The following is a 13,257-nucleotide window of genomic DNA, read 5'->3' on the forward strand; positions in this document are numbered from 1 at the left end:
TTTAGTAGTTAAAAAGGTGGCATGGCAACATTTGGAAAGAGAGGAATCTAGAGAAAAAAGCTAAGCAAGACATTTATTTAAAATTTTTTGGTCCGTATTACACATCAGTACGTTAGATAACCTTATCTATGCTTGTTGTCTGCGTGCAGTTTAACCATCCTTTCTTATTCATCTTTAAATATTTCTACAAGCATGTAATATGTTTTCCTTATTGTTCCAAGGTAGTTACTTGGATATTCAAGATATTTGTTATGCCACAGTTTTCATTGTTAATTGCTGCCTTCAGCCTAAGATAGAATCTTGTATGTCTTAGTACAAAATTGTTTAAAATTATCTAAATTTTTTTTAAAAATACTGTTTTATTAATAAATACTAAATAGATAAAAATGAATAAAAAAGTTTAAGCTATAAGCACTGTGGTGCCCACATGCAGTTTTTTTAAAAATTCCATTTCTTAAGGTCCTTTAAGTACCTTTTCCCAATCTCCTTCCCCTTTCTTCTGCCATCAGAGTAACCGATATTCATGGATTTTGTGTTTAACGTTAACTTGTCTTTGTATCTTACTTTATGTACTTCTATTCCTAAATAGCATATTGTTTAGTTTGACAGGCCTGTTTATAACAGAAATGGGTTAGGTATTCATGTGCAAATTGTTTTTTATTCTCAAGATGGTATTCCTGAGGTTTATCCAAATTGTTTCATGAACCTAGAACTCTTTTCATTGTTTTATATACCATAATTTATCCATTTTTCTAATAAGATGGACATTAGAATTGTTCCCACTTATTTATTTTCTATATTTACAAGATACTGTAGTATATATTGTGGGTACACATATGCAAAAGGTGTAATTGGGCAGATATCTGCACATCTTTACCAGTACTTGATTCTGTCAGGCTTCCTTTTGTCCGTCTTGTGGCTAGAAAGTGGTGTCTCATTTTGGTTTGAATTTGCATTTCTCTGTTTACTAAAGAGATTTGCCTTTTTGATTCTTGTATATTTTCTCTGTAGACAAATAATATACGAAAAATGACAGCTCTTCTTGCCCTGCTGGCTAGTCCTTCCAGGAGAATATTAATTAGAAATGATGGTAGCGGTCACCCATATCTTGTAATCTTAAAAGGAGACCTTTGTATGGCTCACCATACTGTTTACTGTAGACTTTTTATAAATGCCCTTATCAAATTAAAAACATTTCTTCTAGTCATACTAAAATTAAGAATTTTTTTTAAAGTCGTAAGTGAATGTTGACTTTCATTGAACACTTTTTTTTGCAACTATTTGATACACTATTTCTTATCCTTATTTATGTGAATTGCATTAATTGGTTTTCTCTTTGTAAACTGACTTTGTATTCCTGGAATAGTACAACTTCATCGTTATTTATTACCTATCTTAATGAATTACAGAGTTCACTTTGTTCAGGACTTTTGCAGGTTATATTTATGAATGATACTGTGATTTTCTCTTCTCATACTCTTGTTATCATGTTTTCAAGTTTTATGGCAACCTTATAAAATGATTGTGGCAAGTATTCCCCGTCTTTAAAAAAATGTTTTTTAATATATTTGTTTAAATATGCTAAAAATATCTGAGTTTATTTAGCAAGTTATATTTTTCTAGGACTTTGTTTTATCTAAATTTTCTAATTGCTTAGCTTAAAGTTGTTATCTTTTTTCTGTAAACTTTTGTTATTAATGTAACATTGATTTACAACATTGTACATGGTTCAGAAATACAGGATCCCATCTCTTCATGTACGTGCCACCACACCACGTCCAATAAGGCACCCATAGTCTTCCAGTGCCAGAATCATGTGTAGTTATTTCTTTCTTTTATAATATTCTTATTCCTGTATTATTTGTGCTTTCTTGATCTTTTTTTTTTTGTTCAGTCTTGCCAGAGGTGTGTTGATTTCACTGCTGTTCCAAAAGAATCAGCTTTTGTTTATTTTTCTCTCAAGAGTGTTTTCCCCTATTTTATTAATCTCTGTTCCAATTTACCTTATTTGTAGAGAATGTGATCTGTATGATCACATGTCTTTTGAAATTGTTTAAAACTGCTTTATATGATTAATTTTTCCATATGCTTCCAGTGTTCTTTCTGCTGTTTGGTACTTTTTTCTCTATTTGTCTATTAGATTTAGATTGTAAGTAGTTTCTTTGGATATTTGGAGTGTAATGTTCATATTTCCTGAAATAATGATGGAGTTCTCACTTTTCTATCATTTTTGCTTTTTGTGGTTTGAGTCTAAAAATAACCTAAAAATTGTATTTTCCTAGTGTATTGAATCATTATGATTACATAGTGTCCTGTTTTGTCTCCAATAATATGGGTCATTTGTGTGTGTTTTGCCATAAAGTCTATTTTGTGTAGTGCTTATAGTCATCCTAGTTTTATTTTGGTTAGAATTTGCTTCCCATTCTTTCACTTTCAAACTTTTTTGATCCTTATTAAACTTTAGATATATCTTTGTCATTTGGAATACAGCTATATGTGCTATCATGTTATGATTTTTGCATTTCATGACTACTGAGTAGGGAAAGAATAGTCTTTTCAACAAATGGTGACTGGAATACTGAATATCCACATGTAAAAGAGTGAATTTGAAGTCCTACCCAATACCATATACTAAATTTTACTCAAAATGGATCAAAATCCTAAACATAACACCTAAAACATAACACTAAAGAAAAAACAGGGCAGAAGCTTCAGGATGTTAGATTTGGCAGTGGTTTCTTATATATGACAATAAAAGCAACAAGCTATCATAGGAAAAATGATTTAGGATTAAACACTTTGGTGCATCAAAAGGCACTGTCAAAAAAGTAAAGATAACCTACAAAATAGGAGAAAATATAAACATCATATACTTGGATTACTATCCAGAATATATGTAGAACTCTTGGCAGCAAAACAACCTAACTCAAAAGAGGACAAAGGACTTTAGTAGACATACCTCTAAATGCAAATAGACAACAGGCATTTAAAAAGATGCTCATTTAAAAAGATGATCATTAGTGAAAAGCAACTCAAAATTATAATGAGGTATGACTATAATCAGAAAAGGAAGAAAAAATATAAATATCAGTGAGAATGAGGAGAAATTGCAACTCCTACTGCATCGCTGGTGGGGACATAAAATGTGGAAATTGATTTGGTAGTTCAAAAAGTTAATCATAGAATTACTATGTGATCCAGCATTTCCACCCTATAAGAGAACTAAAAATTGGTATTCAAACAAAAGCTTTTATAAGAATATTCATAACAGCACTGTTCACAAACCTTGTAAGGTATAACAAGCCCTGTGTTCACCAACTGATAGACGGATGAAATGTGCTGTGTTCATACAGTAGAGTATTATTTAGCTATGAAAAGTAAGAAAGTAGTGCTATACTGTGGATGAACCTTAAATATTACGTTGAAGTAGCCAAACCACATATGTGTATATTGTGTATGTGTATTATTCCAAAAATAGAATAGACAAATATGTAGAGATTGCAGATTAGTAATTTCCATGGACTGGGGAAAGGTGTATTTGGGAGTGACTGCTTAGTGGTAAAGGTGATGAAATTGTTCTGGAAGTAATGATGATGGTTTCACACGTTATAAATGTACTAAAGGTTGATCTGAATTTTACACTTTAAATGGTGAATTTTATTGTGAATTTCATGTCAGTTTTTTTTTTTAAATTTTATATTGGTGGTGTCTATTTTACATTAAAAATAAATATTTGTAGAGTGTGTGTGTTCGAGTAGGTATAGGCCAAGACTTATTAGATCTCTATAATTCACCTTTCTGCTTTTATTTTGGCCTCTTTTTCCAATTAGAAATCTGAGTTTTTTATCCTCTGACATGACTGAGGTCAAGTTTAACAAAGTTGGTGATTTTATGCTATATAGATCTTGACTATTGTCTTTGGTACTGAAGTCCAGATCCCTCCCCCTACCATCCCCTTTTAATTGGATTGTCTTTCTTAATTGTACTGTTGAGTATCCATCATCACCATCAGAGTGGTAGAATATTTAAAGTCTTAGTCCTTAATGTAAAGAGCCAGATTGCTGACCTATTTTATAGCCTTGTGTTCTCTCTTCTAGTTTCACTATTGCTTATTCTTTGATACTGTTTCTACTACATAAGTGCCTTTATCTTGTTAAACCTTCATAGTTTTTTAGAACTATTTCTAGGCATTTTAAATAGTTATAGGAGAGAATTATCTACTGTGCTGCTGTTCTGAAAGAATGAAGGAAATAAAGCAAAAAACCTTTTTATACTTAGTTGTATGCCTTAGCTATTGTAATAGTCATTTAATTTCTTAATTTCTGTAACATTGATCTTAACACAGCCGGTTAACAATGTGTTTGTGTTATGTGTATGCAACCAACTGGCATTTGGTTCTTAACATCAAGGTCACTGTTTTTATTGAATATTAAGAACTTTTTCCTGGTAATTAGTACATGAATTATAAACAAGTGAGCTCTCCTTTTTTGTTTGTAGGAGCCCCTCAATAGTGAAGATGATGTGAGTGATGAGGAAGGACAGGAACTGTTTGATACAGAAAATGTTGTTGTATGCCAATATGATAAGGTAAGGATTTTATCACCAGATTACTGACATATTTTTCTGTTGTGATTCTCTAAATCTTTGTTTCTACCTTTTCAAATGCTTGGGCAGCTCATGACGCTGCATATTCAGTATCACCAATGTGAACAAAAACATTCTAATAGGTTATTTTAATAGAGTGAAAACTTAGTTTGTGTAACTTTACATTTGAAAAATAAGTTATGAATGAAATGAGAAATTTATGGTTTTTTTTTTTTTTCTTCCCAGTTTAGACTGTCTCTTAATTTGTCTAACAAATTAAACAAAGCCTCTTTGGTTTTGTCCTTTAATATCAATAGTAACCTAGTGGGATAAGCCTGTTTCCTTTATTACTATAACTTTTTTTTTTTTTTTTTTTTTTTTTAACGATCTCCCCTAAGGCAGTAAATTAGGACTGGTAATTAATAATTTTGTCTTTACTGAAAATAGTTTAGAGAATCACTTAGCCTTGCTGTATTTTGGTAACATTAAAGGATTTTTAAACTAGGTTCTGTGAAAATTAGCTGTTGACTTCTTGTTTTCTTAATTCTTAAAAGGGTGCTACTTTTTAAGTATTTCTGTTACAGTTACTAACGAAATTTTTATTTATTGAAACGTTTAATTCAGAACAAAAAATGTTTTCTGACTCCAATCACTTGGTTCATAATAAATCTACTTATTAGGTTGCATGTATGTTTAATTTCAGCAGGAGTTTTTACCAAATGCTGAAAATTCTAACAGAAGCGATTAGGTTTTATTTGTAACTGCTACTCGTTAAGTGAATTTTTGTTAAGTGCCTAAATAGGCCAGACATGGAAGCTATAGTAACGATCATGCAGAATTTTATGTCCTGAATGAATTAACATTACGGATGGCAAAATTCTTTAATTTGTGTTGCTTTCATAGAAATGAATTTATAAATAGCCGTGCTTACTGCAAACCAGGTGTGTTAGGAGCCTGTCAACACTATGGGTTTTATCGCTTCCTAATGAAAAAGTAAAGTTAAGCAGTGAGAAGTTAGAAAGTCAGTGAGGTCATTATTCATACTTATTAGAGCATCCACTTTTTTTTTTTTTTTTACACTCAAAAGCAGTTATTTTATTGTTTTCTTGGTGAGTGGACACTCATTTTTTTTTTTTTAATAAATTTTATTGTTATATTCCCCATACAATTGCAGCCCCCCCATTCTGAGCCCAATCCCTCCCCTCCCGCCCCCCTAAAAGTGTCTCTGGTTCATAGTTTTTTGTTGATTTTGATTTTCACTTTCTTATATTCATTTTCCTGGTCCCTTATTTAAGTTTTCTAGATTCCTGCTATGAGTGAGACCATCCGGTATTTTTCTTTTTCTTTTTGGCTTATTTCGCTGAGCATGATCCCTTCCAGCGCCATCCATGTTGCTGCAAATTGCATGTGTTTATCTTTTTTGAATGCTGAGTAATATTCCATGGTATATATGTACCACATCTTCTTGATCCAGTCATCGATTTTTGGGCATTTGGGTTGTTTCCAAAGCTTAGCTATTGTAAACAGTGCTGCTATAAACATAGGGTGCAGGTGTTCTTTGGAATTGATGTTTCTGTGTCCTTTGGGTAAATACCTATGAGTGGGATTGCTGGATCATATGGAAGCTCTATGTTTAGTAGGTCCAGAAATCTCCACACAGCTTTCCACAGTGGTTGGACCAGTTTGCACTCCCACCAACAGTGCAGAAGAGTTCCTTTTTCTCCACACCCTCGCCAACATTTGTTGTTGCTAGTTTTTTTAATATGTGCCTTTCTCACTGGTGTAAGATGGTATCTCATGGTAGTTTTGATTTGCATTTCCCTGATGACAAGTGATGTTGAACATTTTTTCATATGCCTGTTGGCCATTTGCATTTCCTCTTCAGAGAAGTTTCTTTTTAGCTCTTCTGCCCATTTTTTGACTGGATTATTTTCTTTGTTGTTGTTGAGTCTCATCAGCTCTTTGCAGATTTTTGTGATCAGTCCTTTATCATTAGTGTTGGGTGCAAAAATGTTCTCCCAGTCGGTGGGGTTTCTCTTTGTTTTTGTTATTGTCTCTTTTGCTGTGCAAAAGAAGAGCATCCACTTTTGTACATTATGACTTACTAGTTCCTTATACCAGACACACTCATAATAAGTGTAATTCCCTGTTACATTCATGTAGAGGAAGAGTAATTGAGGTTTAAACAGGAGAAACCAACCCTTAATTTTCAGGCAGTTAAAGGGAACCTCATTGAGAACACAATTTCATGATAACAAGATGTCAGATTTCTTAACTTGACTGAAGAATGTGCTTTTAACTGTTTTATTATTAAGAAAGAATGGTTGGGGTCTCCCTGTAGCCTAGAGGTTGAGTCTCAGTGCTATCACCACTATGGCCTGAATTCGCAGAGCTAACCCACATGTGATGCAGGGAACCACTCAGTCTTGTGCGCTGCTCCCCTTAGCATTGTATTTCAGTATATCTGCCTGTTCTGCTCCCCACTCTGGTGAATCCTTTCACCATTCACCACCTCTGGCCTATACCCCTGTTCTTCTCTGCAAAACAAACAAATAAATAAGTATTTTTTTTAAAAAAAAAAGATTGATTTATTCATTTAGTTTATTTATACAAGCACTGGGTACAGTCAGAAGCGGGGAAGGGGAGAGAATTCACCAGAGCCAGAGCGGGGAGCAGAGCAGGCAGACTGACGAAGTACACTGCTGAGGGGAGCAGCAGGCAGCAGGAGAGGTCTGCGCGCCATGTGGGACCCTCCCCCCGTGGCTGGGAAGCAGCTGGGGATTGAACCGGCACTGCAGAGGCTGCGGGCTGCTTCGCAACCTAGTGCTCAACCGCTGTGCCACTGGGGAGGCCCAATAAATAAATCTTAAAATAAGAAATGGTTGTATTCTACTTAGGTACAGACTGTGTACATAGTATATTAAATGTTAAAATTGTCTTATTTTGCTCCCCAGAAACATTTTGTTAACTAAGAAATTGAAGATAGCTTTAAGTAGTGTGTTGAAATGATGATTTTATAGTTTTCAGAGATCTGATTTTTAGAATCAAATGAGTTCTGGAGATTTGAGGTATGTATTTCATATTAGCTAACAATAGAGAATAGTAGCATTCCATGACTGCTTAAAATGAGATTGGATATGGTTTGAAGTTCAGTAGTCTATTTTTTTTTAAGATTTATTTTTATTTATTTTATTTTTAAATTTTTTTTGTGGGACCCTCACCGGCGGCCGGGGAACGAACTGGCGCTGCAGAGGCTGCGGGCAGCTTCGTAGCCCATTGCTCAACCACTGCGCCACCAGGGGAGGTCCAAGATTTATTTTTATTTTATGGATACAAGAACTGGGGTGTAAGCCAGAGGTGCAGGGGGTAAGAGGATTCACCAGAGACAGTGGGGAGCAGAATAGGCAGATCTACTGAAATACCCTGGTAAGGGGAGCACCGCAAGAGACGGGAGAGGTGTGCAGTGCTGTGAGTGGGCTAGCTTCCTGGCCAGGGATTGAACTCAGGCTGCAGTGGTGATACTGTGATAATGCCGAGACTTAACTCCTCGGCTACCAGGGAGGCCCTGGTAATCTGTTTTCAAAGCCTAAAGTTAGAATTCCAACCATAGTGGATTTTAGAAGTGATCATAAAAAGAATAATGAGATTTATGTTGCTAACCAAGTGAGAATCTCAGTTATATGTAAGGTAGAGGGCATGGGTGATTTGATGGAAGGAAAAAATGTGTATGTGTTAGGTGACATTCTGCCATATCTACCTGTTGCTAAAATGACAATTACTTTGGCGGGTGGAAAAATGATGTGCCTGGGAGTGGGTCTATACAGGCTTGAGTGTAGGGTAACAGCAGTCTTTTTCCTAGCATCCAGGATTCTCCTTCATGAAGGTGTTAAGGCCAATAAATGACCTGTTTTCCAAGTTGTATTTTGTGATTTTGCTCAATAAATTTTTTTTACCATTTATTACCCAATAAGACTTGAGTGCTGAGTATATGGACTATTAATTGATCCGTGAATTTTTTCCTACACTTGATTCTTGCAAGTTGTGGAATTCTCTTTAACTGGCTACACTTGATTCTTGCAAGTTGTGGAATTCTCTTGTTTATATAATCCCATTGTTTTTCAGGTTGTTAGCCTCATTTCACACATTTTTGAGATACCTGAAATGCTAAAACACTAAATAAATTAATATATGTTAGAAACTACAATTGGTATTAGAGAGTGGGAAAAAGGACAGGTTAATTTTAGAGGGGATTGTCATATAATGTCTTTTGAAAGGAAAAGGATGACTATTTGAACAAAGACTTGAAGATAGTTAGCCTTGTTATTATCTAGGGGCATAGCCTGCCTTTAGTGTGCAAGGAGAAAGGCAAATGTGGCTGGACTGGGTTGGTGGTGGTAGGGACATACAGTAGTAAGTTAGAGGTAAGTTGGGGCAGATGGTGTGGGACTTAGTGAGGACATGCATTCTTATTCTGAGTGAATTGAAAACTTAATAAAAGGTTTCAGATAGACAAATGTGAAAACTACCTTTTAATTTTAAAAGGATTGCTTTATTGAGCAGTGTGTGTGGAGGCAGTGAAGGTTGGAACAGGGGCCTAATGGAGGATTTTATAGTAATCCCTGTGAGAAGTAATGATGATTCAGGACAGCGTGATAATATTAAAAGACAGAGTGGGGAACAGAACAGGCAGACTGACTGAAATACACTGCTGAGGGGAGCAGTGGGTGAGAGAGAAGAGGTCTGCTGCGCCACAAAGTTCACTTCCCTGGCCAGGGATTGAACTCGGGTGCTGCAGTGGCTGTGGACAGCTTCATAGGTTGTATCTTAACCTCTTGTGCCACCAGGGAGGCCCCGAAAGGCGTTACTGAGAAAAAGCAAGGCCGTGATCTAGACGCATAGGGGAGAAAAGGAATATTTTAGTTTTAAATGTTTTCAAGTATAAATTTGCCTGGGAAAACAAGGTTTTGTGTGTGTGTGTGTGTGTATGCAAACCTGTAGAGGCATTTTGCAGGTATTAATATTTTTATGAGCAGAAGTACTAAGAGCTATAAAATACTACTAATTCCAGATAGATTTATTTTTAAAAACCCCACCTCGTGAGTAAGTAGAAGTTTTTTTTTTTTTTAAATTCAATTTAGCTTAAGAATCCAACTCCTTCAACCATAACGGTATGAAACTAGAAATCAGTTATAAAAAGAAAACTTAAAAATTCACAGATACGGGAAGAGGAAACAACATGCTACTGAGCAACCAGTGGGTCAAATAAGAAATCAAAAGAGGGCCTCCCCGGTGGCGCAGTGGTTGAGCGGTGGGTTGCTAAGATGCCCGCAGCCTCTACAGAGAAAAAAATAACTTGAGACAAATGGAACTATAACATACCAAAACCAAATAAGGATGCCACAAGAAAATAAAAACACAGGACAATATTCCTGATGAGCATAGACACTAAAATCCTCAACAGAATATTCACAAACTGAAATCAACAATACATACAAGATTATACAGCATGATTAAGTGGGATTTTTTCCAAGGATACAAGGACAGTTCAGTATCTATAAATCAGTGAATGTGATGTATTAACAAAATTAAGGGTAAAAGTCACATGATCTCAAAAGATGCAGAACAAGCACTTGACAAAATTCAGCATCCACTTATATTAGAAACTGAGAAAAAGTGGATAGAGAGGTGATGTACCTCAGCATTATAAACAAGCCCACAGCTACCATCACATTCAACAGTGAAATGCTTTTAGCTTTTCTTTTTTTAAAAAAAAAAAGATTTATTCATTTATGCATACAAGAACTGGGGCACAGGCCAGAGGTATGGGGAGGGGTGAGAGGATTCACCAGAGACAAGAGTGGGGAACAGAACAGACTAACTGAAATACACTGCTGAGGGGAGCAGCAGGCGAGAGAGGAAAGGTCTGCTGCGCTATGTGGGTCACCTCCCTGGCCGGGGATTGAACTCTTGCTGCAGTGGCTGTGGATAACTTCATAGGTTGTGTCTTAACTCCTTGAGCCACCAGAAAGGCCCGCTTTTAGCTTTTCATGCAAAACAAGGAAGAAGACAAGGGTGCCCTTTCTTGGCAGTTTTATTCAATATAGTGTTATTATAAGTTCTGGCTAGTACAATCAGACATGAAAAAGAAAAGGCATCCAAAATGGAAAGGAAGAAGTAGAACTGTCACTGTTTACCGATGACATATATATTGTAAACCTTAAAGACTCCACCAGGAAACAGAACTGCAGGACACAGTATACAAAAAAAAGCCTGTTGTATATGGAACCACAAAAGACCCCAAATAATGAAGATACAACTGCCTTATGATCTAGCTATTTCACTTATGGGTATTTACCCAAAGAAAATGAAAACATTTAACGAGAAAAAATACTTTTGCACCCTCATGTTCGCTATGACATTATAGTGGCCAAGATAAGGAAGCAGCCTTTGTCCATCATTGGAAGAATGGATAAAGAAAATGTGATCTGTGTATCTATGTGTGCATGTACATACCATAGAATATTATTTAGCGTAAAAAGAAGGAAATTTTGCACTTATGTCAACATGGATGGACCTCAACGGCACTGTACAAAATGAACAAGCTATGTAGAGAAAGATGACTAGTGTATGATTTTGTTTACAAGTAGAATCTAAAAAATGAACCCAATTATTAGATACAGGTGATGGTTACCAGAAGTTGTGGGGGCTGAGGGAGTAGGGAAAATGGATGAGGATGGTCAGAAGGTACAAACTTATAGTTATAAAATCAGTAAGCCTTAGGAATATAATGTACAGCGTGGTGAGTGTAGTTAACATATTATATATTTGAAAATTGCTGAGAGTAGATCAAAGTTCTCATAACAAAAATTTTAACTATGTATGGTAATGGATATTAGCTGGATTTAGGTGGTTATTCATTTCACAATATGTACAAATATCAGATCATTGTTATATACCTGAAACTAATACAATGTCATATGTATTAATTATATTTCAGTTTAAAAATTTGTAATTTAATACTGAATAAGAAATTTTTTAGTGTGTGAGTGGGTTTTTTGTCGATTACTGTCTTTCACTCATATCTCATAATGTTTTTATTTATTTAGATACACAGAAGTAAAAACAAATGGAAATTTCATCTCAAAGATGGCATTATGAATCTCAATGGAAGAGATTATATATTTTCCAAAGCCATTGGCGATGCAGAATGGTGAAGAGATGCTTCTTTTCTTTTATAAGTGAAACAAAAGAAACTTAAAAAATTTTAAAGTGGACAGTTTGAAACTTGGGACATACACCAACCAAAACTTAATTTCTGCATGTCAGAAAAGTGCAGTAGAAGCAAAGCTACTGGAACAAAGAAACCGTGACAACATAGACACTACTCCTAACTGGCAAGCCATGGAACTGTAGCACCTGGGGTTGTTGAGGGTGGGAGGTTGGGGTTTTGTGTAGGTAAACCATAATTGTCGATTTTAAATACAGGTACCTGCCACCGCTAATTAGCATGTAAAGCTTTGTCTATATTCCTTCCTCCAACTTGGGTTCAATCAGAAGATACTTGTTGGAATGAACGGAAGAAACTTCCCTTTTGATAGATGGAATTGAAACTGCTTATTGTATGTGGTTATATTTGCTAAAACTTACGTGTAAGCTTTTTACAAAAGGGTAAGAATTATGGTGTTGAACTTTAATTCACTTGTATAAGGAAACAGTTTCAAACTCTCATAATAGGTCTTAAATATTTTTACTTACTATTCTCTCTCAGTAATATATACCTCTTCCTTCCCTGCTTTATGAAACATCTGTTTAAGAATTAAAGGAAGTAATCAAGTGATCATAGTTTGGAGAAAGAATTTACCCCATGACTGGATATTTATTTTAATTAGGTTGTCATACTTATTAAATGTAATTTAAATACTTGGGTCCCATGAAAGTTGATCAGAATTAAAATGACAACATCAGTTTCCTTGCAGAAAAATTTTGTTTTAGTCCCACTCCTTAAAATACTTACACACAGACACAAACACACTCAACAGAAATAGGTTTTACTTCACAAATGTACCCTCCTGCTAAAATTGTCTACTTTTGAATGGATTTCCCTGTTGGGCTGAAGTGTATGCTTATATACATGCTTAGTCATTTTAAGGTAAACAAGCATCAGAGAACATTCTGTGCATTGATTGAAGCAAGAGCAGGTGTTGAGGACCTAAATTTTTATTAAACAATTTAGTAATTATAAAAGTTTCTTGTGTTAACTAGTAAAAACTTTCAAAACCTTTCATTGAACAAATTTTAAAAAATGCAACTTTGTAATTTGAGGGGGAAATTTGGGGAGTAAAAGGAGTGGGCCACTAATACATATTTACCTCTCATTTGCTGGCTCTTCTAGGCCATAAACATGGGCTCCAGTTTGCACATTGGGAAGAAAGCATAGAAATTTGACTTGTATTTTAAAAATAGAAATTTAATATGTATATTAAGAATGCATAGCTCTGTATTCTCTAAAAGGCTCTAAAGAGCAATCTGGCACTGCTGTGTTCAGTGTGACCTAGTTGCCTGGGAGAATGGTAAGAACACTTGTCTTCACCTGTGTGTTCTTACAACTAATTCTTTTTATAGTTTATCTTGACAATTCACATGTGTTTAAGTTACTTGTATATTGATTTATTC

The 13,257-nt window shown here is 35.0% G+C and overlaps 1 protein-coding gene across 1 annotated transcript in view; it reads left to right on the forward strand.

The window, feature by feature from the left end:
- The window catches only part of GTF2A1 (general transcription factor IIA subunit 1), a gene marked incomplete at both ends in the record, with an annotated part of 34,999 nt that extends 23,201 nt beyond the window's left edge, over positions 1-11,798 (forward strand). The window contains 2 exons of the mRNA XM_084240933.1: positions 4,498-4,587; positions 11,691-11,798. Coding sequence (XP_084097059.1) covers positions 4,498-4,587; positions 11,691-11,798 — 198 coding nt within the window. The remainder of the gene's footprint in view (positions 1-4,497; positions 4,588-11,690) is intronic.
- Positions 11,799-13,257: the final 1,459 nt, after the last annotated feature.

Source organism: Talpa europaea, assembly GCF_964194135.1.
Source record: "Talpa europaea genome assembly, chromosome: 8".
Classification (NCBI taxonomy): Eukaryota; Metazoa; Chordata; class Mammalia; order Eulipotyphla; family Talpidae; genus Talpa; species Talpa europaea.